Source organism: Pan paniscus, chromosome 10, assembly GCF_029289425.2.
Source record: "Pan paniscus chromosome 10, NHGRI_mPanPan1-v2.0_pri, whole genome shotgun sequence".
Lineage (NCBI taxonomy): Eukaryota > Metazoa > Chordata > Mammalia > Primates > Hominidae > Pan > Pan paniscus.
This window is the reverse complement of record NC_073259.2, coordinates 79,466,903-79,494,357: the sequence shown is the minus strand read 5'-3', so window position 1 is coordinate 79,494,357 and position 27,455 is coordinate 79,466,903. Positions and strand designations below refer to the sequence as shown.

At 39.7% G+C, this 27,455-nt stretch overlaps 1 protein-coding gene across 2 annotated transcripts in view; it reads right to left on the bottom strand.

Annotated features, from left to right (window-relative positions):
* Positions 1 to 25,380, bottom strand: part of LGR5 (leucine rich repeat containing G protein-coupled receptor 5) — a 147,565-nt gene extending 122,185 nt beyond the window's left edge. For both annotated transcript variants that reach the window (XM_003832909.5, XM_003832911.5), the window contains exon 1: positions 24,246 to 25,380. In XM_003832909.5, coding sequence (XP_003832957.1) covers positions 24,246 to 24,457 — 212 coding nt within the window. In that variant the 5' untranslated portion in view covers positions 24,458 to 25,380. The remainder of the gene's footprint in view (positions 1 to 24,245) is intronic.
* Positions 25,381 to 27,455: the final 2,075 nt, after the last annotated feature.

Here is a 27,455-nt window from a genome sequence, read left to right as displayed (position 1 = left end):
CCTCCATCTCTCTGCAGGTTTGATCCTGAAGGTACACCCCAGGATATTCTTTACTCAAATCTCTAACCCCAAGTCTGCTTCCCAGGAAAACTTTTTTAACCTACACCCCTGTTTTCTGAACATAAAAATCTCATGCCAACTTTGAATGTTCAAAGACATTTTAAATTAAATATCACTATTAAAATCAAAGCAATTATGATATTGAATGTATTTATTCAAACAACAGATGTATCCTCTAGCCGGTTGAAACTCTCTTTAATATAGACTTATGATTATTTCCCTTCTGTCTACTCTAGGGCCATAATTGCAGCTTATGTGATATAATTCTGATTTTTCTTAACTCAGTTCATTTTTTTGTCTCTTTCAATCCATCTTCTAGATCAGCCTGTGGCCCTGTGTCTCCTCTATTTGTGTTTAACCCTTCCGGAAAGTCATCATTTTCCTAAAACACTAATTAAGTGTATTTCATGTCATGTACTTCTGAATATGTCAGATACCCCTAACCAGATTGTATATTTCACTTGTAGTTCAAAGTTGATTCTGGGCACTGCTCCTGGGTCTGTGATAAATATGTGGACATACAAAGATTCATCCCTCCCTCCCTCCTATCCTCCTTTCTTCCTCTTATTCAACAAATATTACTTGGCACTTATTATGTGGTAGGCATGGTATTAAGCTCAAGGGATTCAACAGTGAACAAGACAGATATAGTTCCTGTCTCTTTAGAGTCTTCCTTTGAGATATTTTTCGTGGAAATAAACATTAAGCTGATAATAATACAAGTAATTATTTAATTACATTTGCAAGTATTGTGAAGGAGTACAACATACATGATTTAAAGAATCTTTTATAAACTGACATTTAAGTCCACCCTACAATAACATATTTTTGCAGAGGTTTCTATATTCCTTTGGCCAAAAATTAACACTTCAAAGAGTTATCAGCTAACCTCTGAGACAGTACTTTTTTTGCCTATACTGACAAAGGCCACCTTTTAAACTTTTGGTTTAAATGTCAGGCAGGATCAAGACCTTTTACATGGTCATTTGATGTACTAGAGATTATATACATACACACACATATATATGTATACATATATGTATATTATAATTTATATATGCTAAAATATATGCCAATAACCTGTAGATAAATAATAAAGGCAAGAGAGCTGTTTGTTGCAGAGATACTAATCTTTACAAGTATACAGTAGAATGATCAATTACCTTGTGTTAATATTTTCTGTAGTACTATCGTAAATTGGTCTCAAAGCTACTTAGTCAAGTAGGGATTTGGAGAGACGGACTTAAATAATCATCATTGTCATCATAATGGTTGACATTTACTGATTGTTTGCTATCTGCTAGGTGCTGTACTGAGTACTTTGTAGAACCAGTCTCATTTTATCCTCTACAGTGAGTATTATCACTGTCACATTTTATAGATGTGGACACTGAGGTTTAGAGAGACTTAGTAATTTGTTCAAAGTCACATATCAAGTAAGTGACAAAGCTAAGATCTCAACCCAAATGTTTCTAATGCTAAAGCCTAAGTAAACCTCTCGACTGAAGCTAAGAGAATATACAGTCTGAGTCTACTTTGGGCCACTTCCTAAAGCTGTGGAGCTGTGCACTGCACAAATTCCTTGAGTTGTGCAATCCAGCAATCTTAATCACCTGTATCAATGTTCAAGAACAGATGCTCAGGTTTTTCTGGAGGTGGTACCCAGGAATGTGAACTTTAAAAAAATCCCCATGAATGATTCTGATTTTTGCCCCAGTTATAAACTACTGGGCTGGAGTATAAATGCACTCAAATATTTATATAATTTTACTTAATCTATTGTAAAGTGACTAAATGTGCTAAAACCATAATACTAAATTTTTAATAAAATACAATCACAGTTGAAGTTTTTATACTAATTTGTAAAGGCATTTGTCTAGTTAACGACACAATTAATATTAAAAATTCAAGCCCCTTAATGCCGTATCCATATATGATATGACTACTTTGGTGTGAGTTTTCCCTGAAGAGCAGTGGGCAGATGAGAGAACTAAGATTATCTGGGATGTATTAATGAAGTGTTTTGAAGTCTTGGATAAAGATGTTGGATTTGAAGCACTGGGCAATGTTGCAGCATGATGGGTCCTTAAGTGAGGTGTGGCACAGCCAAAACTGGCAAGAGGAAGATGGAATTAGTCAGAGTGCAAAGCTTCCACCAGTGGGGCAATGGGAAGAGTGAGGAGAAAATTGCAGTGGTCCAAATGAGACTTGCCTGACATGAATGCACCATAAAAGATGACTGGCATCTACTGGGTGAGACGATTACTCCCAGCCATTGATGAGGAGACTGTACTTGAGAAGAGCTTGCAGGAAGAACTTTTGCCCATGGGAGAAACTGGTGAGAGCAAAGACAGGGGGAGGAAAGCAGAAATAGGTTAGAAAAATGGATCCCAGTCCAATTTTCCTGAATAGAAAAGTTGAGAAGAGAGTATGGAAAAATAAGGCCAGAAAGGTCAAATCTTAGCATTTTATAGCTAGGAGGAGCTTTAGCTTTAAATTAACCTAGGATTTCAATCTGCTAATGAAGACACTAGATAAGGAGATATTAAATGACAGCCATTCAGAGGCCTAGTTGACAGAGGAAACTCTCTCCAGACTCTCAGTCCTGCATGAGTCCTGCTGTTGGAGCACAGCTGGGTATGACTTGAGCTGATTGTAGAGATCTTGCATGCAGGGCTATGGATTTGGAGTTTTCCCATCCCTGGGTGTTGCTGGAGCTTTCTGAGCAGGGAAGTGACACGATCAGCATCCAATTTAGAAAGACTGATTTGGCAGTGGCACATGTATGAGATGAGAGGGAGATAAGGAGACCCATTAGGAGGCTGAGCAGGCATGTGTCAAGCACAGATAACAGGGTCTATTAACCCATTTTACAGATAATGAAACTGAGCTTTGGACCATGGCCAAATTCACACCCGGCAGATTACAAAACCTGTGCATTTAAGGCTGGATTCTTGGAGTATTCACCCCACTTCAGATGGGACAAGGGGATGGTCATCAGAGTGCAATGCTGGAGAGTGGTCCAGGATGATTGAGGACTAAGAAAAGGCCATTTGGACTAGATAGTAGGAGGTCATTGGTGGCATTTAAGACAGAGTGATTTAAGTTGAATGGTGGAGGTGGCAGGCTGATTTCAAAAGGGATGAAAGAGTGACTGGGCGGTAATGAAATGGTGGCAATGAATATGGCCTTCTCTTTCAAGAATGTTGGTAGAGAGGGGAAGGAGACAGAATGGAAACAGTTTGAGGAAATTGAAGAGCACAGGAAAGACCCTTTGCTTTTTGAAGTGAGGAATCTATCATTCCCCCAATAGAAAATATGTATATAACACTTAGATGTGCCAAGTGCTATGCTAGTGGGGAGCATGATAATAAATAGACTAAAAGGGGGAAATAGAGGATGCTATGGTGATATCTTCAAATGGAAATCCCTTTATCAAGTAAAATGCCAAATTTAATACAGTATGGAATGATACTAACATTTTAGATTTCATATGTCTGGAAGAGAATTAACTGATATTTCCATTTGTGTCCTCCATAGCACCTTACATAACTCATTCTCAATAAAAATTTGCTGAATGAATAAACTATCATTCCCAGGAGATAAAATGGAATGGAATGACAGATCATAGATGCATGATAACTTTGGAAAAGAGGCAAACATGTCCCTTCTGAGATATGAGGGAAGGGGGCAGGGCAGACACACAGGTCATCAGAAGCCTGGAGATCTAGATAAGGCTAAACCGTGGTTTCTGGCTGCTGTGCTTACTACCAGAAAAGGCGCAAGACAGATTATAACCCCCAAAGGTGGATGCTGTGGCAAGGAGAGTGGATAAGGAGCAATTCCTGGGAAGATCTGTCATGGTTCTGTTCTCAGCAGAGCAATGATTTCTGAAAGCCTTTTGAAGTGGGTGGGATTGAGTTTCAAAATAACAGCCTAGTTGAGAGTGCTATGCAGAAACCATTCATTCATTCACTTATTTTGCAGGGGAAGGGTTGAGCAAAGATGTGGAGAAGTAAGAAAACTAGCCCTGTTTTATGATAGGAAATGGAGGCGCTGTGTAAGGCGGGATGAAATGGAAGTCACTATGTAGGAGAGGAGGAAGAATGGGGCAGGATGATTCCTGAGAAAATAAGCAAGTTATAGAGGAATCCCAGTCTGATCCTGCCTCCACTTTTCCACCGGTTCAGGGACACGTAATGTCTGTGGGTTAAACATGGCATTAATTTGCAAGTTAAGCATCCCTTACTGTATATAAAGTTAATCCAGGGGGATGCATTCACTAAAATGAGCACCGGATGAATTATCATTTAGCAGAAGATAGATAGTATAAGACAAAACAGATCAGTAAGAGTTAAATGGTACCTGCCAGTCATATAGTTAATCAATGACAGAGTGAGATGAAAACCCTGAGCCTCAGAAGCTTGGTGTGATGTGAAGGAAAACTTGAAGAAGGACCTTACGCTTTATTTGGCAGGCAGAAGTCATGATTGGAACTGAGAAGTAAGTTTAGCCAACTTCTCCACACTAAACTTTTAGTGTCTTCCCATGAGTCCTTGTTACTCTTAGGATCCTTTTTGTATTTCTCTCTTCATCATTTTTTCATTTCCAGTCACTGTTGTCTCATGTTCAGCCAATCTGAAAATTTCCTTCCACATGCTTTCACACTCTCGTGCCTGCGCTGATGTGGGTCCTGACTTCTAGAGGGTATGCCCCATCCCTCTAGGTGAAAACCTCCCCATTCTTCAAGAGCAGGGCAAACATAACCCTCTCTGTGAAGTATTTTCAACTCCAAGTGGAGTGAATGATTTTCTTCTCTCTGCTTCCACAGGACATTATACCAACCTCTGTTAGTAATAATAGCTAACCTTACCTTGTCTTTACTACCTGCCAGGCACTGTTCTAAGTGGTCTGCAGATAACCCTTGGAAACAGCTCTAGCCCAAACATTCTATTTCACAGATGAGAAAAATGGAAGCCCCAGAGGAGTAATAATTATTTATAACAATATCAATAATTATAAATTATTATAATTTATAGGAGTAATAATTATTCTAAATTATCAGTACAAATAAGTTGTCCAAGCAAATAAGGGGCAGTACCAGGATTCCAATACCAAGTGATTATCCCAGAGGAAGGATCTTAACCACTACACTACTTTTGTTTTCTTGCCTGTCTTCCTCAATTAAATTGTGAACTCCAGGGAGCAGAGGCTGTTCCTTAATTCATCTTTGTTTCTTGGGCCTGGTCTAGAACTGGCCTGATAGTAGGTGAGGAACAAATATCAGTTGAATAGTTGAATTAATAAACTTAGGTTTGGCCAGCTCCCCCTTGTGAACAAAAATTGGGAGAGTTTACCATGAATGAGAGAAGAATAGAAGGGAATCATGCTTTCTACTTCCAGTGGGGAGTGGGGCTCCGCATATGTACCTGGCCCTCAGCTTCTGGCTTCCCCATCAAATGCAGGGAAAATGTACAGGCTCATATGCCATGATTACCACCTTCTCCTTATGTTATTATTAGGGGTGCAAACAAATGAATTCATAATTGTATTTCAGAAGAATTGAAAATGAATGAGATATGCCCAGTAAAACTATAAGCCAGTAAAGCAGAAGGCACATTTATGAAATCAGAACACAACTGCAGAGTGCTTTGCCTTATGAGAGGGCTCCTAGTAATGATAGGTCAGATCTCACAGGAGGATTCTGCCTCTTAGGGACTGCATTAAGGCCTCCTTTTGTATAAGGTACGTACTGGTCTTACTAGGTCATCCTATATATTATAAGTGCAGAAAGCACAGAGGAGAATTCAGCCAGTGCTTAGACTTAAATGGGAAAGTCTAGAATACTCCTTCCCTCTCCTTTCCTTGGCTAACTCTAACTCATCCTCCAAGTTTCAGATTAAATGTCGTTTCCCAAGGGAAGTGTTCCCTGACCACCAAGACCAGGCAGGTTCTCTTTTAGTGCACTCCTGTTTGCCATCAGAGCTCTTTCATCTTAATAATTTACATTTAAATATGCATTTAAAAAATTTCTGCTGCCATACAAAGGCAAGGATTGTGTACATCTTGTAAACTGCTATACCCTCAGCATCTAGCACAAGGTGGGCAGTTGATAAATATTAATTGTGTGAATAAACGGATAAATGAACGAATAAATTTGCAGGAACACGAAGCTGACACTATGAAAGATCTCTTCCACAGTCATAGATTGACTTCTTACTCATAATAGTCGCCATCTTTTCTAGACTTTATAAAAACTAGCAAGAAAGTACAAACAGACTTACATTTTAAAACACTGCTTAAGGACTTTTAAAACAATGAAAGAAGAGTTAAAATGTTTGTTGACTGCAGCTTTCCAAAAAATAGTAGAAAAAAATCAGAAAACTAAATCCAATTATTTTAAGTAATTTTAAATGTAAGGTAGAATATTGGTCTTTAAATATTCTCTAGTTTCCTTTAGAATTATTCCACAGTAATAATTTCTCTATAACCTTGAAGCTTGTTGAGCTCCAACCTCACAGAGGCCCTTTTAAAAGATCTTCTCATTTTATAAGGAACATTAAATCTGACTTGAAATACACACTTTGGTATCTAAGAACCCTAGCACAGGAGATTAGTAGCCAAAAAAGCAATTAAGTTTACAGTAGGGTTACAGATACCATATCTACTACAACAGTTTGAAAAGGGAAGTAATGCAAAGGTCATATCAACAAGAAAAAAACTAACACTAAATAGTAGATTTTTTTTAAGAAACAAAATCCCATATTTCAAAATCTTTCCTTCTCATCTAATGACTACATGTGTTTGGGAGCTTAGAAAAAAACAAGAAAGGAGGAGGCGGCACTACTGAAGTTGGTAACTGGCACAAAAACCATGAACCAGGCTGTGAAATTGAAGCATCTGTGGCGTCAGGTTCCTGATTAACTTTTTCAATTTGATCTTAGTTCCCATTCTAGTATGTCCAGGATTGTAGGATCCCAAGCTGGCTGGGTCTGTGTACATGAGAGAAGCAGCAACAGCTTAGGGTTCAAATAAACACAGGCAACTGCCTCCAACAACTCACATGTGAAAGGCTGAGCTTCAGGGAAAAACCAACAATGCTTTGGGACCAGACAATAATTGCACCTTTTTACATGAAGGTAAAGGTGTTCCCACAAAACAGCAGGACTATATGACACAGACACCAATTATAAGTCACCTTTGGTAACCTTGTTTAGTTACATAGCACTAACTATGTAAATCCCTGGATTTACAATGGTTATGTAGCCCATGAAACTATCTTTAGCTGGAGTTTCTCTTCTGTGTCAGTATCCTATTTTGAATGAACAGTGCTCTTAGATGAGCAGAAAAGATGTATTTAGCTCCCAGCATTACAATTTCTGATCCCCTTTACTTTAGCTCTTTTGAAATAACATGAAAGCTTTGGCTTGCTAATTACTTTTAACCAGCCCATAGAAAAATTAGTTTATCTTCCTGATCAAAGCAAATTAGGCAGATCATGGTTGATTAGAATGCAACAGTAAAATCTCCATACTTTCTCTTCCATCCCCTTTCTCTCAGAAATAGGGTCTGTGTCAAATATGTAGGTATTTCCCACGGCCAGGCCGGACTCTGTTTCCAACAGGGACTGCGGCTTGGACAATGGTTCTTACACAGACACTAAAGTTCTTTAGTTCAGTCATTGTGTTCGAAAAGAACTAGTAACCCCTTAGCTAGCATTTGATGAAACATCTAGATTTACATATTTCCTTAATTGCATTTTTGAATGTGAGTGAGATTTATCTGACCAAAGTTAAATGCCTCCTTTATTCCCCTACCATAGGCAAAATTCAACTCCATGCTCTTAAAAAAAAAGTGAGATGGGGGTGTATGGAATCTTATTCAATTTCCATCTGAACAAATTTTAGGGTTTCAATAAAGTGGGACGAGGGAGTTACGTTACCCAAGACAGAAAAGATATATCTTTACCTTTCAAAGTGGAAATGTCAGCTTCTAAAGCTTTGGCTTGCTCAGCTCTTTCAAAAAGGCTATTTTGATTTTAAATGAATGCTATTCCTTGTTGCCGAATTCCCCAAATTGGTTGCTAAAAAGCTCTGAAATGATTGTCCTTAATAATTTCTAGCTAAAATGTCTGTTCTGTGACTGTAAAAACTGGAAAGCTAGGTTTTATTTTCTTTATTTATTTACTATAAATTAACAGTAAATCTTGCATTTAGCTCCATTTAAACCTCCCTCTGCAGCTGCCCATTTGAAAAATAAAATGGTTGCCTTCTTTCACTTCAGTGGGCACAATACAAAACATCCATTGAGCTTTCCCTTTATTGCAGCTGCCAATGCCCAGCCGACTTTTAACAAACCAACCAAGCGGAATCACAATGCAGCTGCAACATTTTATGGTATTTCTGTTGGTTCTCTTTTGAGACTGAAGGTGTTAATTAGGAATCAAAGAACACAACCCTGCCAGCTTTCTTTCACAAACCATACCCTGGTCACTGCAGTTTTCAGAAGAAAAATAAATCTAATAAAGGGATAAAAATGTTGTTTGTCACACCAGTAAAGTGTACTTAAGACCCTTTGATCAAAAGCTTTTTATGTAGTCTTGTCAGATGGGCTGGAAATATTGTATTTTTTCCTTTTCTCCCCCGTCTTCATGTGGACTTATCTAAATTTGAATTTAATGTAAGACTGGAATAAAAAAGTATAAGCATAGTCATGTGTGGGAATGCTTTATAGGTGATAACTGGTCTCATAGAGTAGAATAATTTTGCTTCTTAGAAAATTTCTCATAGTCAATGTTCCATCATGTGAAACTGGGTCTTCTATCAGTATATTATAATATTCTAACCATAAATTTTTATGCTTACAATTTACAAATACATTTGTCAATACTCTATTTACTATGGTTATTTATTACATAAATCTCTCAGTGTTTTAGAGGATCTTTTTATATATACAGAATTGAGTATTTTCATAAGCATAAAAACCATATCTATATGCACATATATATACAATGTTAATTTATCAAATAGTTTGTCATTTTGTATAATTTTTTGTGTATATTGAGTATCATACATCCAAACAACAGCGTGCAGTCATTACCTTTAATCTTTAGTCAAAGTTAAAAGCTTAAAGTAAGTTTATGAAGTTAGCACTACTGGGAATTAGTCAAGCCTGCTAGCTTTCTCAGCACGAGGTTTTGCTGCTAGGTGCACAAATCATGCCAAAATCCATTAATCCTGCTAGAGAGAGGCAGAAAGAAGGTCTGCTTGTTGATTTAATGTTAATGAAATGAATGGGCTCCTGAGGCTACCTACAGAGGCTCTGTAAACTGTAAAACAAATAAAGTCATTTTAAGTAATACTCACGGCAGGAGAGTAAACAATGTTTCCAGATTTGTTGCCCAAAATGGGAGTGGGTGTGGGTGTGTGGAAACCTCCCATTTTCTACAATCCTGCTACACCTGCCCTATAGCAATACACACAATGTCAAGCTGGTAGACTCCTAGAATGACTGAATTAGGAGAGACTTCAGAACATGTGTTCACCTCTCTTATTTTACAGATACAAAAATTGAGGCAGGGAGGATATGCATCTTGCCAGAGATTCTGTGGCTGATTAGTGGGGTAGCTGGTCACAGATCAGTGGTTCTCAAACTTGGTCGCATATTGAATTTGCCTTGGGGAGTTAAAGTACATTCTGATGCCTAGCTCCTTCCCTCAGAAATTGTGATTTAGTTGGTTTGATGTGGGATCTGGGCTTTAAGATGGTTAAATTAGCTCCCAGTTGGAACTAATGTGTTGGCAAGTTTAAGAACTATAGACCTGGACTTCTAATCTAGTGTACTAGTCTCCTGCATTTTTTGGTTTTGTTTTTTGTTTGCTTTTTTTCCCCTGCGCCATAGTGATAATCATTTCCCAGTTCCCAGGAGTATTCCAGTTGCTTTATCCTATAGGTTAGATATATATTTTGAGATTTTGAGGGTATTTCCACAATGAGTGTTTTTTTTTCTTGTTCTTTTGTGTATATGCAGAGATGTGGCCGTGGGGTTTGTGTGTGTGTGTGTGTGTTTGTGTCTGTGCACGTGTGTGTGTGCCTTGTGGATACCTCGAAGGATTGTACTCAACCCATGGGGTGAGCCAGCTCCACAGTGGAGCCAGTAACCAAGCTCAGTGCTATGCTTGGCAGGTAGTCCTCTTGACTTACTCTTCTCCCTGACTTGAACTTCACCTCTCCTTTGAGTTCCTTTGGGTATTGTTTTATTTCTTTCTAATTTGCCACAGTCTCATCTCCTCTGGGCTGCCACTTTCCTCCTACCATCTCCTCTCCACTTGAAGGATTTCCCTTTGTCTGAGAGAGATCCTCTGACTCTTCATTGGAAATTATTCGACTTTTGCTGCCTTCTGCTTCCCTTGGTTTGGTGATTATTTACACTGTTTGATAAAGGTGGGCTGACAGAGTTTACTTCTCCAATCTGTACTGCTGGATGACACGTAGTAGATGTCTGACGGTTTCTTCCATGTTGGATTTAGACTGGTAAAATAAATCAGCTTCCTGGTTTATTAATTCAGTAGGCACTCGGGAATTCCAGAATCATCTTTTTACACGTAGTAAGATATAAGGAGATTTCCCTTGTTTTTTTCAGATCTGCTCTCTTGATTTCATCAGTTATGGGAAAAGCCAGCTTGCCTCTTTTGCAGAAGGGTATAGAACATCTGCAGAGACAGTAATACAGGCTCATCCAATAGGATTAAAAGACTGTCTACTCCAAGAACTGCTCACCTATCTCTCTTCTCCCCTGTGGATCACTGGACCTAATTCCAGAGGCTTCCTGCTTGAAACACAAGTCCAAGTGGTACTTTGACCCCCTATTTAACTTTGAATCTCCTCTCCTACACAGATTCACATCATTGATACCTACTATTCTCAGGGAATGATATTAGCCTCATCGCCATCACTGACTGAAAGATCCTTCCTGCAATTATGTTGAACCAACTGCTTCTTATCAAAGATGAGTACTGAGGTTCCTCATGAAAATTAGATTATTTTGGATGTATTTTCAGGTAGACACAAGCCCATTCTTTAAATCAGTTTTTGTTCTTAAAGTAGAACTATTTTTTCAGTTAATATATAAAAAAAAAAGAAACACATTTTTGTTGTGTTGAAATCTTGGGTTTTCCTGAATGTATTTTTGGCTCTGAAGGAAGGTTGAATTCCCAACCTTCTCTCAGTCCCCTGAAATCCATCATCTCTTGCCTGCCACTGTAGCAAATCAACGGCTGATACTGGTGCTTCTAAGAGCACAAGAAGCTATCAACCTGAATTTTTCTTTCACAGTGAGAAAAAGTCATGAGGGTGGATGAGATTAAAAAAAAAAAAAAGGAAAGGATAAAAGCAATTCAAACCCAGGACTACAAATTCTGGGTCATTCATTAAATTCTATCTGAGGAGTAGACTCCTAACATTGTGCCATCAGCCTACTCTCTGTGACAAAGTGTTCACTCAGCCCTCAGCTATCCTGGAGATTTGTGCAGTGTCTTCAAAATGCTACGTACTCATGTGCAAATATGAAACCTCATTTAAAACTCATAATCTTTTGTCTATTTGATACCAAGGATCAGAAACAAAAGTTAGAATATTTTTATTTATAACAGTTGTTGGGTGATGCCAAATTCATTTGAAGATGCCCCTTCTTTCTCCTCTAGTTCTTTACCTAGTAGGTGCCTTTCTGCTGTTCTTTTCTTGTTTTTAACATTAAGAAATCTTGTTTAATGAAAATTACACTTATACTTTTAAACATTCAGGGCAATTAATTTAGCTAATTTAGGGAATAACAGTAACAGACAACATGGCATACTTGAAAAGCATGAGTTTAGTGTGATAATAACTGCACCATCATCAACAGAAATAATTACACCTAACATTTAATGCATCCTACATAAGTAAGGTGCCATGCAAAGTGCTTTATGTGCATTATCTCAGCAGTCTCCACAACAACTTAGTTAGGTAGATGTCATTATTATTGCCATCTTACATATGAGAAAACTGAGGCATTGAGTAACTTGTCAAGGTCACTGAAGATAAGGCTGCAATAGTCATCAAGAAATGTTCTCATGTTGATAGTAACAACTATTTTACTGTTTGTTAGGAGGGTCAAATGAGGAACTATGTGTAAAAGCATCAACAGCACTTTTTGAATTTTTTTCCCTCTGTCTTGGGATATTCCAAACAATCAGTCTGCCAAATTTAGAGGAAAGAATCTCTCTGTCATCACATTATAAGATTATATCAGAAATTATATCAAGTAGTCTCACTCCGTTGCACATTTTGTAGCTAGAAAATGGCATCTTATGTCTTAGGTATGTGGACAAAGTTTGAGTTTTACGTAGAGTTTAGGGGAACAGAAGAGTGCCCTCCAGAGAGAAAACTGTGCTGACTGTCCTTCAAGTCTGCCTGGGCTACGTGCCCTTTTGAAGTTGCCCAGATGCAGACATGCATGGATACAGGGTGTTTTAAAATGTAGGTGTTAATATTATTCAGGTGTGATGAGGCCAACAGATCAGGAGGTGACTGCCATTAAACAGGGAGTTTGTTACTCACAGTTCCCAAGAGGAGAGGGCCCACCATTCCATGCAGAGCCACACAGGAAAGCTCTGGGCTCAGTCTGGAGACAGAAGGAGCAGAAGAAAAGCATGGGCAAGGTCCTTTATTGTGGTTTCCACGGGAAGGAATGGACAAGACAGGGTAAGCAGGTTTAGGATTGGCTAGTTGAATAGTTTCAGTGTGCTGTGGGATGTAGGGGCTATCCCAATTTATTGAAATCTGAGCTTGGAGTGAGTAGAATAGGAGAATATTGACCTAGAGTTAAGAGCCCTGAAAGAGCCTGGGAAAGGGAGTGGTTGAAGGGGTGTGGATTTTGGATTGGTTGGTTTGCATATGAAAGGTGCACTCCCAAGAAAATCATTTGCTATCTCCAGGAATTCCCTAGTCCTAGGAGGGGCAGTCTCTCTAGGAGCAGCAAGTCTCCAAGATGTCAAAGCACCATAAAATAGAGAAAATGAAAAACATGGTCAATATACAAGAATTCTGTGTTCTGATCCAATTTTCAAGGGGTATATAGTCCAGTAGTAGAAACGGACAAGTAGATGAAATATGGTGATCAAGTGTGGTGAGCACTATGATCAAAGTGGGTTCAGCATGATGTGGGAGCATCAAAGACAGGTTTCTAAAATGTGGGGTTACAGAAAGCTTCCCAGAGGAGGTGACATTTGAGCTGAGTATGGAAAGCCTCATAGAGGTTAGCAAAAGAAGAAAGGCAATCCCAGCAGATGGCAACACATGTGAACACCTGGAGGCATGAAATAGGGAAATTGTAAGATGCAGTTTGAAATGGCTGGAGAGAAGAGAGCTTGGGGTATTAAATTCAGACTAAAGCTATCTCTTTACATATTCTAGTTTGGCCTAAAAGTTCCTCCGTACATTGTAAGCTGCAACCTAACTGGATGTGAAAAGAGACTGTAACCTCCTCTTGTCCCAAGCATCGAGTTTTGTCCAATCAAAGATGGCTAGCTATTCAAACTCTGTTCAAATAAGGCAAACATCAAGCTGTAATCAACCCATCTGATCTGCACCCCACTTCCATTCACTGTTCTTCACTTTCCCTCTTCTGTCCATAAATCTTCTTCAAACCACATGGCATTACCAGAATCTCTCTGAACCTATTCTGGTTTGGGGGCTGCCCAATTTGTTCTTTGCTCAGTTAAACTCTGTTAAGTTTAATTTGCCTAAGGTTTTTCTTTTAACAGGAAGCTAGAGAGGGGGAATTGGCAGCAGGGGTTGCAGGTTAGGGATGAGGCAAAAAAAGTTGGTTTGTGGGCTAAACTGAGGTGTTAAAAGTTATTATGAAATCACACGACACCATTGAAGGATTGAATATAGGTAAGACATGACCAGAGGTGCATCTTGAAGACAGTAGCAGGATAGTAGGGAGTGTGTGTGTATGTGTTTGAGGTCTACGTAGACCATGACAGGAAACTGCTACAGTTATCCAGGAAAAAAGTGAGTAGACCCTGGACTAGTGCAATTTCACTGCTAGAAGAGAAAGAGAACAGTTACAAGAGACATTAAGGCAACCAAAATGTGATCAAATTAAGGTCATAAATGAAATTTTAATTACAATAATCACATATTTAACTACTATGAACAGAGGCTGGGCCTGGTGGCTACTGCCTATAATCCCAGCACTTTGGAAGGCTGAGGTGGATAATTACTTGAGGCCAGGAGTTCGAGACCAGCCTGGGCAACATAGCCATACTCCCATTTTTACCAAAAAAAGAAAAAAGAAGTAAATGACAACTATGAACAGACATTTGGGGAATTAATTATGCTTAATTATTCTTCAAACTAAATCTGAGTGTTCCTTTTTGCTCTGCAGATTTTTAGGTAATACAGAGACACTGTGTCTGTATTTACAGTGGATCAAAATAAGATGATATTGTTAAAATTCAGGTATATATCTAGATATGGACATACACAACATGTGTAAACAACGGGCTATTTGGCAAGTAACTGGGAGTTTTTGAGTTCATTCGAGTATTTGACATTGAAATATAAAGGTGACCAAGAAGAAGTACTGGGCTGGGGTTTTCAGGAGATCTGGAGTCCAATTCTGTCTTTGCTAGCTGCGTGATTTTCGGAATGTCATTAACCCCTTATGAATATAAAATTTCATCATCTATGAAATAAAGACGTTGGATTAGGTAAATTCCAAGGTTCTTTCCATTCTAAATTCCCTGGGTAGCCATAGCTTTTGACTCACTGAAATCCTTTGTAACCCATCTAAGTGATTTTAATTCTGTTTATTTGGGCAATTAGGGTAATGCTCTAGCAATGCATTGTGTAATGTGACCTTAGATATACAGCTTAGTCATTCTGGTAATTTGTGGATAAAAGATTATCCTTTTAGTTCTTCACAGAATTTACTCTAAATGTAGTTAGGTATTAGCTCAAGCTCTAAATTAGGTTTATTATAATTAAAATAAATCTCCCCAAATTTGCTTTCCTTCGTAATATACAATTAATTATATTCTGAGATTTTAGTACAGCTAAGGCAAAGAGGGCTTCAAATTACTATGTAGTAGTCATTCAGGACCAGAACATATCTACCTAACACTTATGACTATAAGACTCTGGGGAAGTAGATGTTTCCCTGGAAGGCCAGCAGCTGGGAGGTGGAAGGTGGACACTTGCTGTCTTTTTTCTAAACTTCCCTTCATCTTCTAGTTTGACGGCCTTGGTGGGAAAAGTGTCTGAGATAAGGAAAAGGCATCCTTTCAGTTCTCTGATACTATCTTGAAGCGAGGGATGGAGAAAGGCAAAGAGAGACACAGGAGAAGCGTATCCCCTGGGAACAGGTGTCTAGTGGAGTCCAGTAACTCACAGTCTCTCAGTTCCGTCAGCACTGTCCCTTGGGTAGCAAATTTCTTCCATTAGCCCTTCCACCTCTCTTGCCATCCTTTTTCTAGGCTTTTCTCTATTGTACAGTTAACACTGTAACAATGATAGAGTAGGCCTATTGCCAAATGCAGGCATGTCTGCTAAGGGTCCCTTCAGGACAGGAAGTACAAAGACAAAATAAAGAGGAAGATCCTTTATTCTCAGTCTTTACTAGAAGACTCCAAATTCACTTTGTAGATTCACTCAACAAATACTGTGAAATAAATGTTTATTGTGAAAACTTCAATATATATACAAAATAGTTCATTAAGGAATATAACATCTATGGAAATTTTTATTTGGTTTTCATAATCACATAATAACAACCACATATGTAAAAAACTGAAAGGTTATATTTTGTGCGGATAGATTTAAAGACCAATTGATTATGTAACAGAGTTCCTTCAAGTAAGTGCCTCACGAGAAAATTTATAACCTAAAACCTTCAAGCACCATGTGGTGTTTTGTGCATCGAACCAATAAACTCATTAAAATAACATTGCATCAACCCAAACACAACACATTGGAAGTTCTAACACAGCCCACATTAACCAACCAACTTTAAAATAATATCCTTGTTGTGTACTAAGGTTAAAAATTCAGCAAATTCTTTATATTTTTTCCACTTGAGATCATGTGTGGTTTTCTACTTTCCTGAGAAGTACACTTTTGTGGCTTTTTTGATCAAAGAAAGGTTATTTTTACAAATCGACATCTTTTGTAGAGGTCTCTGCTCCACTTAATCAAGGTTTCAAGAAAAAAGGAGAACAAAAGTATTTACCAGTGTTTCAGTGAAACTTAAATATTCTAAGGTTATTTTCTCAGTGTAGGCTTTGAAAAGAAGGCACGCATGTAAGGTTAGTCACCACAGTTTGTGTGTGTGTGTGTGTGTTTGTGTGTGTGTGAGGGAGACAAGGAGGAGGAAGGGGGAAATAAAGGAATTTGGCTGCAAACTGAGGAACAGTTTGAAACACTTGGCTTCTAGTTGTGAAAGATGAGCAACACGGAAAAAAGGACAGGCTAACAAGGGACCACTTGAGGAAAGCTTAATTTCGCCTGGCAGGCTGAGGAGGGAGGTCAGCTCCATGCACGCGTTCTCAGCTGGAGTTGGGCTCCCTTTGCCAGGACGATTGTCTTCTGCATTTCAGTTTCTGAACCGAACTGAAGGTGCCTTCAAGCAGCCAGTTCCACAGTCTCTCCCTTGTAAAGGGTCGGCCCTTCACGGCTATGCCCTGCCAACGTTTGTATCATTTCTGCCAAGCAAGTGGCACAAAGGGAATTGTTTCTTGTTGGTGTGTGTATTAGTGTGCATGAGACACTTTCTTCCCCCTTGGCCATCACAGTCCTTGTTTGAAGAAGAAGCAAACACTCCTTCTGAAGGCAAGAAGGATAAAATGAGTGTGTGGAAAATGTGCATATAGAAAAAATAGGACATTTGAAAATTAGAGATTGTTGAATAAATTGTTAAGTCAGTAAAAAGCTGGAGTATGAGAGTACTATTTTAAAACATTCTAGAGACTGTACCCCAAATATATCCTAATTTTTCTAAACATCAGTACTGTTTTTTCTGTTGACTTTGTAATACGATAAATGATTAATGTATATCAGGTTAATAAGCTGAATCAAGGGACTGAGGAAATTAAATGCATAGTTCAGAAAAGGTTTTTCATTATTTGAAGGAGGGGACTTTTCTATGACTTATGCAGATTTCTAATTGACACATAAGTCTGTATCACTAATTGTCAAAGCATGCAAAGTTTAAAAATACGTTGGGGGATTTGATAAAACTTTGAAACAATTTTCTATTGTGAATCAAATGAATAACATTCTGATACCTTCGTGACAACAATGTATCTCATCTCATCCATTTTAAAGGTGAATACAAGCTCAAATAGAATTTGCCTGTTAAGAAAGTTCATGTCTGTCTGAACTGAGAAATAGTTCCAAAGAATGCAGCTACTTAATTTGACACATAGATCTGGTTATAGGAAAAAAGTTTTATTCTTGCCTAGGTGGTTACTAATCTATTGATCCCTCTTCACAATACTCTGGCAGCTACTGCAACTTATCTCTGAATTGGAGACAAGAAAAATTGTTTCTGTGGTAGTAAGAAAATGGATATATAAAAAGATGTCTACTAAACTTGTAATATTGGCCCTAAACTATATAATGTAATGCTCACATTATTGGAAAATCGAAAACTGCATTTTGCTCTGGAATTCCCTGAAAAAATATTTCTGGTATTAGGGCTTCATAAATTGTGTTCCTGAAAAGAAAAATGGGCCAAAACATTTCAGCACCAATTAAAATGATTACAAGGCATAAGTATAAATTGGAAAGCCTGTTTTCTTGGGTTGCTGTAAACTGGCCCTGAAGATAACTTCAAAGGAAATCCAAAAATATTTTGAGCAATGGAAATACTTGAAATAAGCTTACAGTAAGCTTACCTAATAAGAGGTACTATTATCATTCCTAACGTCACAAGTTGCCCCACCACAAGGGGGGTATTGACTGAGTAAAGTATTTAGTACCTTTGTGGGGCCTATGACTGAGTAAAGTATTTAGTGCCGAACACTTAGGAAACACAATACAACTATCAGTTATTATGACTATTGCTATTACAATAATAAAGTAATTCATACATGTAAATCATGGCATGTGTTAAAATAAACAACTCATTGCATCATTTAAACTGAACACAATTCAGCTGTATTTCAAATGGGGCTGGACAATAATTGTGGCCAGTGGCCTTGTGTTGTTTGTACTTGCGGACTAGTAGTTCTCACCTGTCTTTCTCTGACTCCTATTAGCCACAGGGATTTCAGCAGCTGGTTCAGCCAATTCTACTCAATTCAACATTACTGGTATTTACTGAACTCCCTTAAGAGCCAGGCATTGGTATGGGCACTTGGGATATAAAGTGGAAAATGCCCTACCCTGGAGGAGCTCACAGCCAAAGAAGAAGAATAAGCCCTGAAGGAAAGAGCCCACCATGAAACCCTAGGGTGTTATTCCATCTGACTTTCAGGAAGTTGTTTACATGGTCAGGAGTTGGTTCCTTTGCATACTCTCCAAGTAAATCTCAGCGTCTCCAATTCCAGACTTAAACATTAAAAAGAGAAGTAATACATGAGGATATACGGAAGCACTTCTGCTTATGAAACATCTTTTGAATAGTTTTCCACTAATGCTAACATCCTGTTAAGAGCCTTTTAGCATTACCACTAGATATATTATTCCATTTCTTGAAATCAAATGACTAACGTTTTTCTCCGTTCCAGTTTCAAGCCAGGCATTCCCATTGGGCTTAATCCATTAAACAGAAAAATGCCACAGATTTTAGGAACGGACCTGCTTCCCACCATATAACTTATGGATAACAAAATCAGTTTTGAATTATGAGAATTTAATTAAAAATTCCACATTATAGACTATGAAATGTCTCCTTTTGGCATAGAGTTCCATAGGTGAAATTGGGCATGTAGTTGGTTATTTACAATGGTTAAATTCAAGTGTGGATTAAAGCTGACAGATCTGGGAATGAAAGAGTTGCAGTGGGCTAGAACTCATGGGCCGATTTAACAAGTGAAATTCTACCAAGATACATCAAAAATAGCAACAGGACTAGATACTCAGCTCATTTTATTTGTAATATACCAGTTGTGGCTTTAGTGCCAGTCTGATTCATCTCTCTACTACAAAATGAGGCTCTATAAAGGAAAATATTGCAACTGGAGTGAGGAATTTGAATCTTATAGGAAGGAATTTGTCTTCTCATGAAGACTTCAGTTTACCAGAAGTATCTATTGGGGAAGTGTTTAGAAGAAAATGTGCCATTTAGCTTTATTCTAAATTTGCATAATAACTGAACCAAACAAAAACATTACTTCACAAAATTGCTCATTGGACAACCCACTACTGTTTTTCATTTCTGTCTTATGGCCTGTGATTTAGATCATTCAGAAACATACTTAAATTTGTAGCTAAAATGACTTAAATCCATGAATTTGATAGAAGAAATATAAAAAAATGCTTTGCTAAGGTAAGTCAAAATTAAGTATCAGTTATAAAATTATAAATATTCTATAATGTCTTTAATTTTGATAGCTTTATTGGGTTAATTGTTTGGTCTGAAATTTCTATGCCTTTGATAGATATATATTTTGAAAACTGAAAACAATAAAATAGTTCAGATAAAATACTTAACTCTCAGAAATCGTAGACCAGTTTTGTGTTTCTAAACTTCTTTAAACACACCCAAGTGTGACTGGTCTATTATCAAAACATGATGTTGTTTAACTACACAGGCTATTTCTTGATTCCAATCTTCTAACTCATTTATGATTGCTACCTTTTGTTGCTACATCAGAACTCCTTTACTTTGAGGAAAATGCATAAGGAAGAAAGAAAAAAACTGAAGATCATGTTTATTATATGTAAAAATTCATTCTTGTCACACCAACTCTGCCATGCATATGTTAAATATATTCAGTAAATATTTATTTTAAATTTATGCCACAAAATTGTTTGAATGAGCTCACTACTTTAAAAAATTACTTAGACTAATTATCAGTTAGTTTTAATAATTCACCCTATAACAAAAACACTATGGAAAAAATCCCCAGGAATCCTGGAGAAAAAGAAAGAACTTCATTAAAATGAAGAAAATTTACTGGCGTCATTATATTTTAAACAATTCTAAAAGTACATTTTAAAGCAAACTGTATAATGTTTGTAATTGATCTAAATGTTAAGGCTGTTATAAGAGTTACTATTTTTGTAATCATTTCTAAAGTACATTTTCTTTTATTTAAGATAAGAGAAGCAGAACTATATTAACTCATTTTCAAAGAAGATCCTAAAAAGGATCTTTCATCTTGAAACTGCATCTTAAACACTTAAAACACATTTATGATATTAAGGCGGTGCCTGATTTAACTAATTGTGGCTTTTGTTCCATTCTTATTAACATTAGTTTCAGGAGTTATGTGTAAAATTAAATTTTGTTTCAAAGTTACATATGAAAAAGTAACCAAACTACATATAATTAAAAAAAAATCTTTTCTCTTGGTCCCTTTGGTTTATATAACATACATTTGCTTGTGGATGAAATGTGAATGCCTTTAAGGAACAGCAAAGAAAAATTCAGTTTTCTTTTTAAAATAAAATAGCTGTTCTGGACCAATAAAGAAAAGTATATTTATTATATTAGGATCTTCATTAGGATTCAGTTTTCTATCTGAATGTCACACTAACTAGATGACAGACACATCAAAGTAGCAGAGAGGAGTTTACTTTTAAGACCCTATTAATAAAAATGTCCACATTTGATGCATTAAAATAACTTACCTATACTAAGATTAGATGTTAGAACTACTTTATTTAGGACAGATCACAACTGGTAGATAGAGATGTATTAAATGTTGTAAACCATTATTGTCTGCTTTTATATCTCAACCTTGGTGTGTTCCTTATTTTCTGCTAAGTAAACTTTATTAGCCCCTGTTAGTAAAATCAGAGCCCATAACCACTTGCTGGGGCAGCAGGGGGAGAGAAGAGATGAAGACTGAGATTTTTCCAGCGTTTTCACTCGGTTTATTGGTCCAGTTAAAGACCTACTGTGGAAGGCAGCTCAGTAAGAAAAGAGAATCAATATTAATATTTGCACTGGCTTAAAATTTTGCTTTTCTGGGAAAAAAAGATTACAAAATGGCACATAAATAGTGTTTGCATTCTGTGAAGAGATGTAGGAAACTTTCTTTACCTACAAGTCTGACTAGCCAGCTCTCAGATTGTGGTAAATGTGTACAGCTACTTGCCATATGTGTACAGCTGGAACTTGCCATCATCAATCTGTTTGAAGAAAAGGAAATGCTTGTTCTTTTTTTGAGGGGGATTGGGTGATAACATTTTGACTAAATAAATGATGATAACCTCTTACAAATAATAAAAGATAGTAGTTCTGGCTTTTTACCACATCAGTCTTGGTACACTGCAACTTTTTCATCAAGGCTTAATTTCTACTGGGCCCCAGTGGAGTGGAGCTATAACTTTGTGTTCCCTTTCAACAACAAAGGGAAGTTATTCCTTCAAATAAGAAAATCAGTAGAACACATACTCATTTATTTGAATATGAATAAATCAAAATTCCTCTTTTATGTTTTGGCTGCACAAGTGAAGACAGAAATGGTCAGAGAATACTAGGTGTAACCAAAAGAGGGCATCATCTACCCTTAATGTCTGCACAGCGTTCCTCTGGTTGTAAGAAACCAACAAAGCCCCCAAACCCTCAATACCTGCTCAAAGGGCATCCCATGGGCCCTGGCATTTTTTAGTATACAGGGACACCAAATTATGAAATCACACATTATAAAGAACACCACATTGCTTATTTACTTCAGGACTGACTTCTATATTCAGCACTCATATTCCCTGAACTGTGTTGCATTAGAAATAAGTATTTAACATTTACTGTATCACTTTTTACAGACACTCTGAGTTTAATATTTCACAGGGCACTGGGAAAATGTCTTCTTAGGCCAGGGTACAGGCTGTCATCACATGAGAATAATATGGCACTTAATTTCCTAATAGTATCTTAACTTCAAGAGGTTATCTATAATATAGATAGATAGATTGTTCTATCTATAGATAGATAGGGAACATTGGCAGTAGGTGGCAGTAAGTTCCCCTGAGCACATGGAGGACACAGTTAAATGCATTTGAGGTATGTGGGAAATGGTTTAAAGCAGAATCTTATGCCAACTTTTAGTAACGGAAGCCTAACAAATGTTTGTTCTTTCAAGTGAGAGAAGCAAGCAATCTGGAACTATTCATAAGCTTATTTTCTGTATCCTTAAACATATTTTATAATGAATGTATGATTTAAATAGTAAGTTAAGTGTTTGGGGGTACTGCACACCTCCCTTGCATACAGTTAAACTTCTTCAGGGTGATGGGGAAGAGGAGTTATAGGCTGCCAAGCAAAATTGCCAAACTGGTCTCAGAAATTCACTGCATTGGAGAGCGCGGGATCCTTGCAACACTGACTTTAGCAGTTAAACTAGAGTGGTTGGGGATGAGTATTCTGCTTTGTAGTAGAGATAGCTGTTCAGGAGGAGGAAATGTGAATTCTGAGAGCGTGATCATTTAGGAGAGATTTCCATTCCTGGAACGATATCACTACCACATGCACGAGTGCAATTGAAGGGAAACCTGGTGGGGAAACAGTTTTAACATTCTTTCAGGTAAAAAAGAAAAAGCAGTCAAAATAGCTTTATGGTAGAGGAGGAGGCGACCTGCCATCTACCAATCCTAAAATCTAGCAGGATGGTACCTTTCTTTAAAGACAATATTAAAGCAAGTAAAAGATGTTTTTTTCTTCCTCACTCTGTCTCCAGAAAAAGAATCACTACCTAGTGGAAAATGTTGTGCAAGCCTCTTCATGTTTCTTCCCTCCAGAAAACAACTAAACAGATGGAAGAACTGGTTCACAAACATCCCAACTCTCTCCGGCCAAGGTACATCAGAGAAGCCGAAAACTGGGACTGCATGGGCTTGGGGTGGGCTCGCTGCAATGTCTTGAACTAAAACCTAAATGTTTCACCTTGTGGTAAGGAGCACCTGTTTCCCAGAGTGGCCTAGAACCTGGCCTCTCTGCTGGAAGGAATGAAGCCCCAGATGCTTTGCACGGGGGTGGAGAGAGTAGTCGCCTTGGTCTCCGAGAATAGGGTTCCTCCTGGGTCACCGCGTTCACCCAACTACCTGTTACCTTCGGGCCTGGGTTTTCCACAGAAAAAATTACGCAATGAGCCGCTGCCTCAGGGCTTTGGAAGTTGCAGTGGGGAGAGAAGGGGTGGGAGAATCCCCCAGGGATGATAGAGAGCTTCAGGTCTCCCTTTGGGTGTCGGTGCCGCTGTTTACCAGCCCAACAGCCTTCAGCCCACTTCCCCTTTCCTCCCCGGGGGAAGAGATGGTTAAAGATTACACAGCGGCCGCGGGCACTTCAAAGGGCGGCGCGGGCAGCCAAAGGTAAAGATAACGTTCTGGCAGCTCTAATCGGGGTTTGTGGTTGCCACATTTTAATCACGCCGTTAAAAAAGAAAGAAAATAAAAAGAAAGGAGGGAGGGAAGGAAGGAAGAAGGGAGGAAGGAAGGGAGGAAAAGAGGAAAAAAACCCAAAAAGGTTACATCACGTCACCGTGCAAGGGATGCAGACTAAAAACCCTTTGGAGCTGGGCAAGTTGTTTCTCCTTTGGGGAAACTTTCTACAGACCATCTTTTCGTGGAATGCGACTAGACGCAGAGAGGCGGTTGGGGCGGGGACCAGATGGCAGCCTGCCTTTGGGTACCAGGCTCTGGGTCACAAATGTCCACTCCGCACGCAAATGCCTGCATTTGCAGGAATTCGCCCTGCGATGTTTCTAGCGCTGGACTGGGAAGCTGCGGCGCAGCAGCGCTTTCCCGGGTTGCACTCGAAGCCATTTCTCTGCGGGTCCAGAAAGTGCCGGCACGCTACTCCCCGAGACACGTGCATTTCTCTGGGGGCCCTAACAGGCCTGGCCAGGATGCCCTTGACAAACTCGCCCCCCTCCCCCACGAGCAGGCGGGCGCCGAGGAGCCTCCGCCTCGCCTTGGACGAACCTTCCTTCCCCCCTTAGTCTCTCTCCTGGAGTGACGTGGGGAAGTACTTACAGGTAGGAGGTGAAGACGCTGAGGTTGGAAGGCAGCTCCGAGAGCCCCAGGTCGGAGCAGTCCACCCTGAGCAACATCCTGCCGTCGGGCTCGCAATGACAGTGTGTGGGGCAGCCCCTCAGCAACACACCAGACCTGGGCGAGCTGCCCCCGGTCGCCAGCTGCAGCAGCACAGGCAAGGACAGGAGCACACCGAGCCGGGAGGTGTCCATGGTGCCCGAAGTAGGGGGCCACGAGCCGGACGCGGGCGGAGAGCAGCACCGGACTGCTACGGGCCGTGGCGCGCCGGGCGCCGCTCCGTGGGCTTCTGCAACTCAGCGGGCGTCTGCAGTGCCAGACGCCGCGTTCCTGCCCCCACGGCGTGGGCGGCGAGGAGAAGCGCGGCGGGGACTGAGGTGCCGGTTGCCGCCACGCCGGCCTTCGGAGCAGCCCTGGCTGCAGCGGCGACAGTGGCGGTGCGCCTTGCTGCTGCTCGCGGCCTGAGCGGTGTGGAGCAGCATCTCTGCTTGCACGCTCGTTTTTTAAAGCGCTCCAGCCCGAATTGCGCGCCCAGTGACGTCAGCGCAGCCTGGCTTCCCAGGCACCCCCCGCCCGGCCCCACTTTCCCTCCACTTGTCCCCTCCCTCCTTTCCCAAGTCCTGGGCTGGGAGGCAGCAGGCAGCGCGCGGTACTGGCGAGTTCTCGGCGCTCCCACTGAGCCTCCGCCTGGAAGATTCAGTGCTCAGCGCCGCGCGCCGGAATAGGGGACCCCCCCCCAACCCTTACCCCTTCATGCGTGCTGGAGACCCAGATCTAAGAGTCGAGAGGGACCTGCTTCGGAGAGACCTAAACAGACGCACAAGGACTGGATGATGCGGCACGTTTCCTCCGAGCCCGCTTCAAATAATGGATGAGATACTTGAAGTGATTAAACAGAATAAAACAAAACAAAAACACAAAAACTAAAATCCGATGCAGAGAAATAGTTACGTTATCAGGGTAAGGAGGCAGGCGTCCCCGGCGAATGATAGGTGGCCTTTTTGATCCTTACGTCTGCCGCACTGTCTGGCTCGCTTTTGCCCTAAAATCAAAGCTCTAGGCTAATCGCTAAACAAATACAGCTCCTGAGCGAGCACTCCACTGCTGCCTTCCTATCTCTTGCGGGGTGAGGAAGTCGAAGTGACTAATTTGTTTTTTAAAAGTGGTTTAGAATACCTTAGAAGTCACTTTTAGTAAATCGATGCCAGAGTGACAGATGGCTGTTTGCTAACTTCCAGGGACTTTTCATCTTAAGTGTCCCAGGGCTCTCTGAACTGAGAGCAGTCCCACCTACGCGAGTGACACTGGGCTCTGAGAACCGCTGCAGAGCGTCAGGGGGAAAATGCATGCTCTTGCTTCAAAAAGTGTCCTATAGTGAATCTGCAGGAAAAAGGAGGAAAAGGATTCAGGGCTTTCTTGGAGAGAAGCCCTCGTTGAGGTACAAATAGCCCTCGCCAGACCTGAGTGAGCTGCTGAAAGAGGTGGTATTCCAAGCCTGCCACACCAACTCACAAAAATGCAGTTTTCACTCTGGGGCACAATGCCTCACAGCATCATGAAGGCAGGATACCCTGTTGATTTTCCAAGTCCGTTTTAATCTTCCTCCATTTAGACTGCCCAACAAAATTTCCCAAATAAACGTCTAAATTTTAGAGTTGGGAAGAGCTGTTTCTCTGTGCAGTGTATGTGCCTTCCTTCATGTCCAAACCTCGCTGTTTGTTCACCTAAAATATATAATTTCTTGACCACAATCTGTAGTCTGAACATCTTCCTTTCTTGGGTGAAAAAACAAACAACAAACAAAACACTTGACAGTGTTAGTGCCACTGAAAATTGTGAGTTAACTCCGGTTTCTGCACAATCAGTACAGAGGGCCCGCATCTCTGGACACCCTTTTCCTTCACTTTTCCCTATGTATACCACATTCACTGCTACTCTGTGCTTATTCTCACATTATTCTTGCTTCCCTTAGCCATTCTTTCCACATTTAAAGAATGCCTACCATGTGTCTTTCTTCCTTTTTTTTAAACATTTAAAAAAAAATTTCAATGGCTTTTGGGGGTACAAGTGGGTTTTGGTTATATGGATAAATTATATAGCAGTGAATTTTGAGATTTTAGTGCACTCATCACCCAAGTAGTGTATGTTGTACCCAATATGTAGTTTTTAATCCCACACCCTTCTCCTACCCTCCCCTTTTGGGGTCTCCAAAATCCGTTTTAACACTCTGTATGCTTATGCATATTCATAGCTTAGCTCCCACTTATATGTGGGAAAATATGGTATTTGGTTTTCCATTCCTGAGTTACTTCACTTAGAATAATGGCCTTCAGCTCCCTTCAAGTTGCTACAAAAGACTTTATTTTATTCCTTTTTATGGCTGAGTACTCTTCCATGCTGTATGTATACCACATTTTCTTTATCCACCCACTGGTTGATGGGCACTTATGTTGGTTCCACATCTTTACAATTGTGAACTGAGATGCAATAAAGATACGTGTGCATGTGTCTTCCTCATATAATAACGTCTTTTCCTTTGAATAGTGATATGGTTTGGCTCTGTTTCCCCACGCAAATCTCATGTCAAATTGTAATCCCAAGCATTGGAGGAGGGGCCTGGTGGGAGGTGATTGAATCATGGGGGTGAATTTCCCCCTTGCTGTTCTCATGATAGTGAGTTCTCATGAGATCTGGTTGTTTAAAAATGTGTTGCATTCCACCTTTGCCCTCTCTCTCCTGCTTCCCCATGTGAAGACGTGCCTGCTTCCCCTTCTTCTTCCACCATGATTGTAAGTTTCCTGAGGCCTCCCCAGCCATGCTTCCTGTACAACCTGTGGAACCATGAGCCAATTAAACCTCTTTTCATTATAAGTTACCCATTCTCAGGTAGTTCTTTATAGCAATGTGAGAATGGACTAATACAGAAAATTGGTACCAGGAATGAGGCATTGCTATAAAGATATCTGAAAATGTGGAAGCAATTTTGTAACTTGGTAATGGGCAGAGGTTGGAACAGTTTGAATGGCTCAGAAGAAGACAGGAAGAAGAGGGAATGTTTGAAACTTCCCACAGACTTGTTAAATTGTTGTGACCAAAATGCTGATAGTGACATGGACACTGAAGTCCAGGCTGAGGTGGTCTCAGATGGAGATGAAGAACTTATGGGAATTGGAACAAAGGTCACTTTTGTTA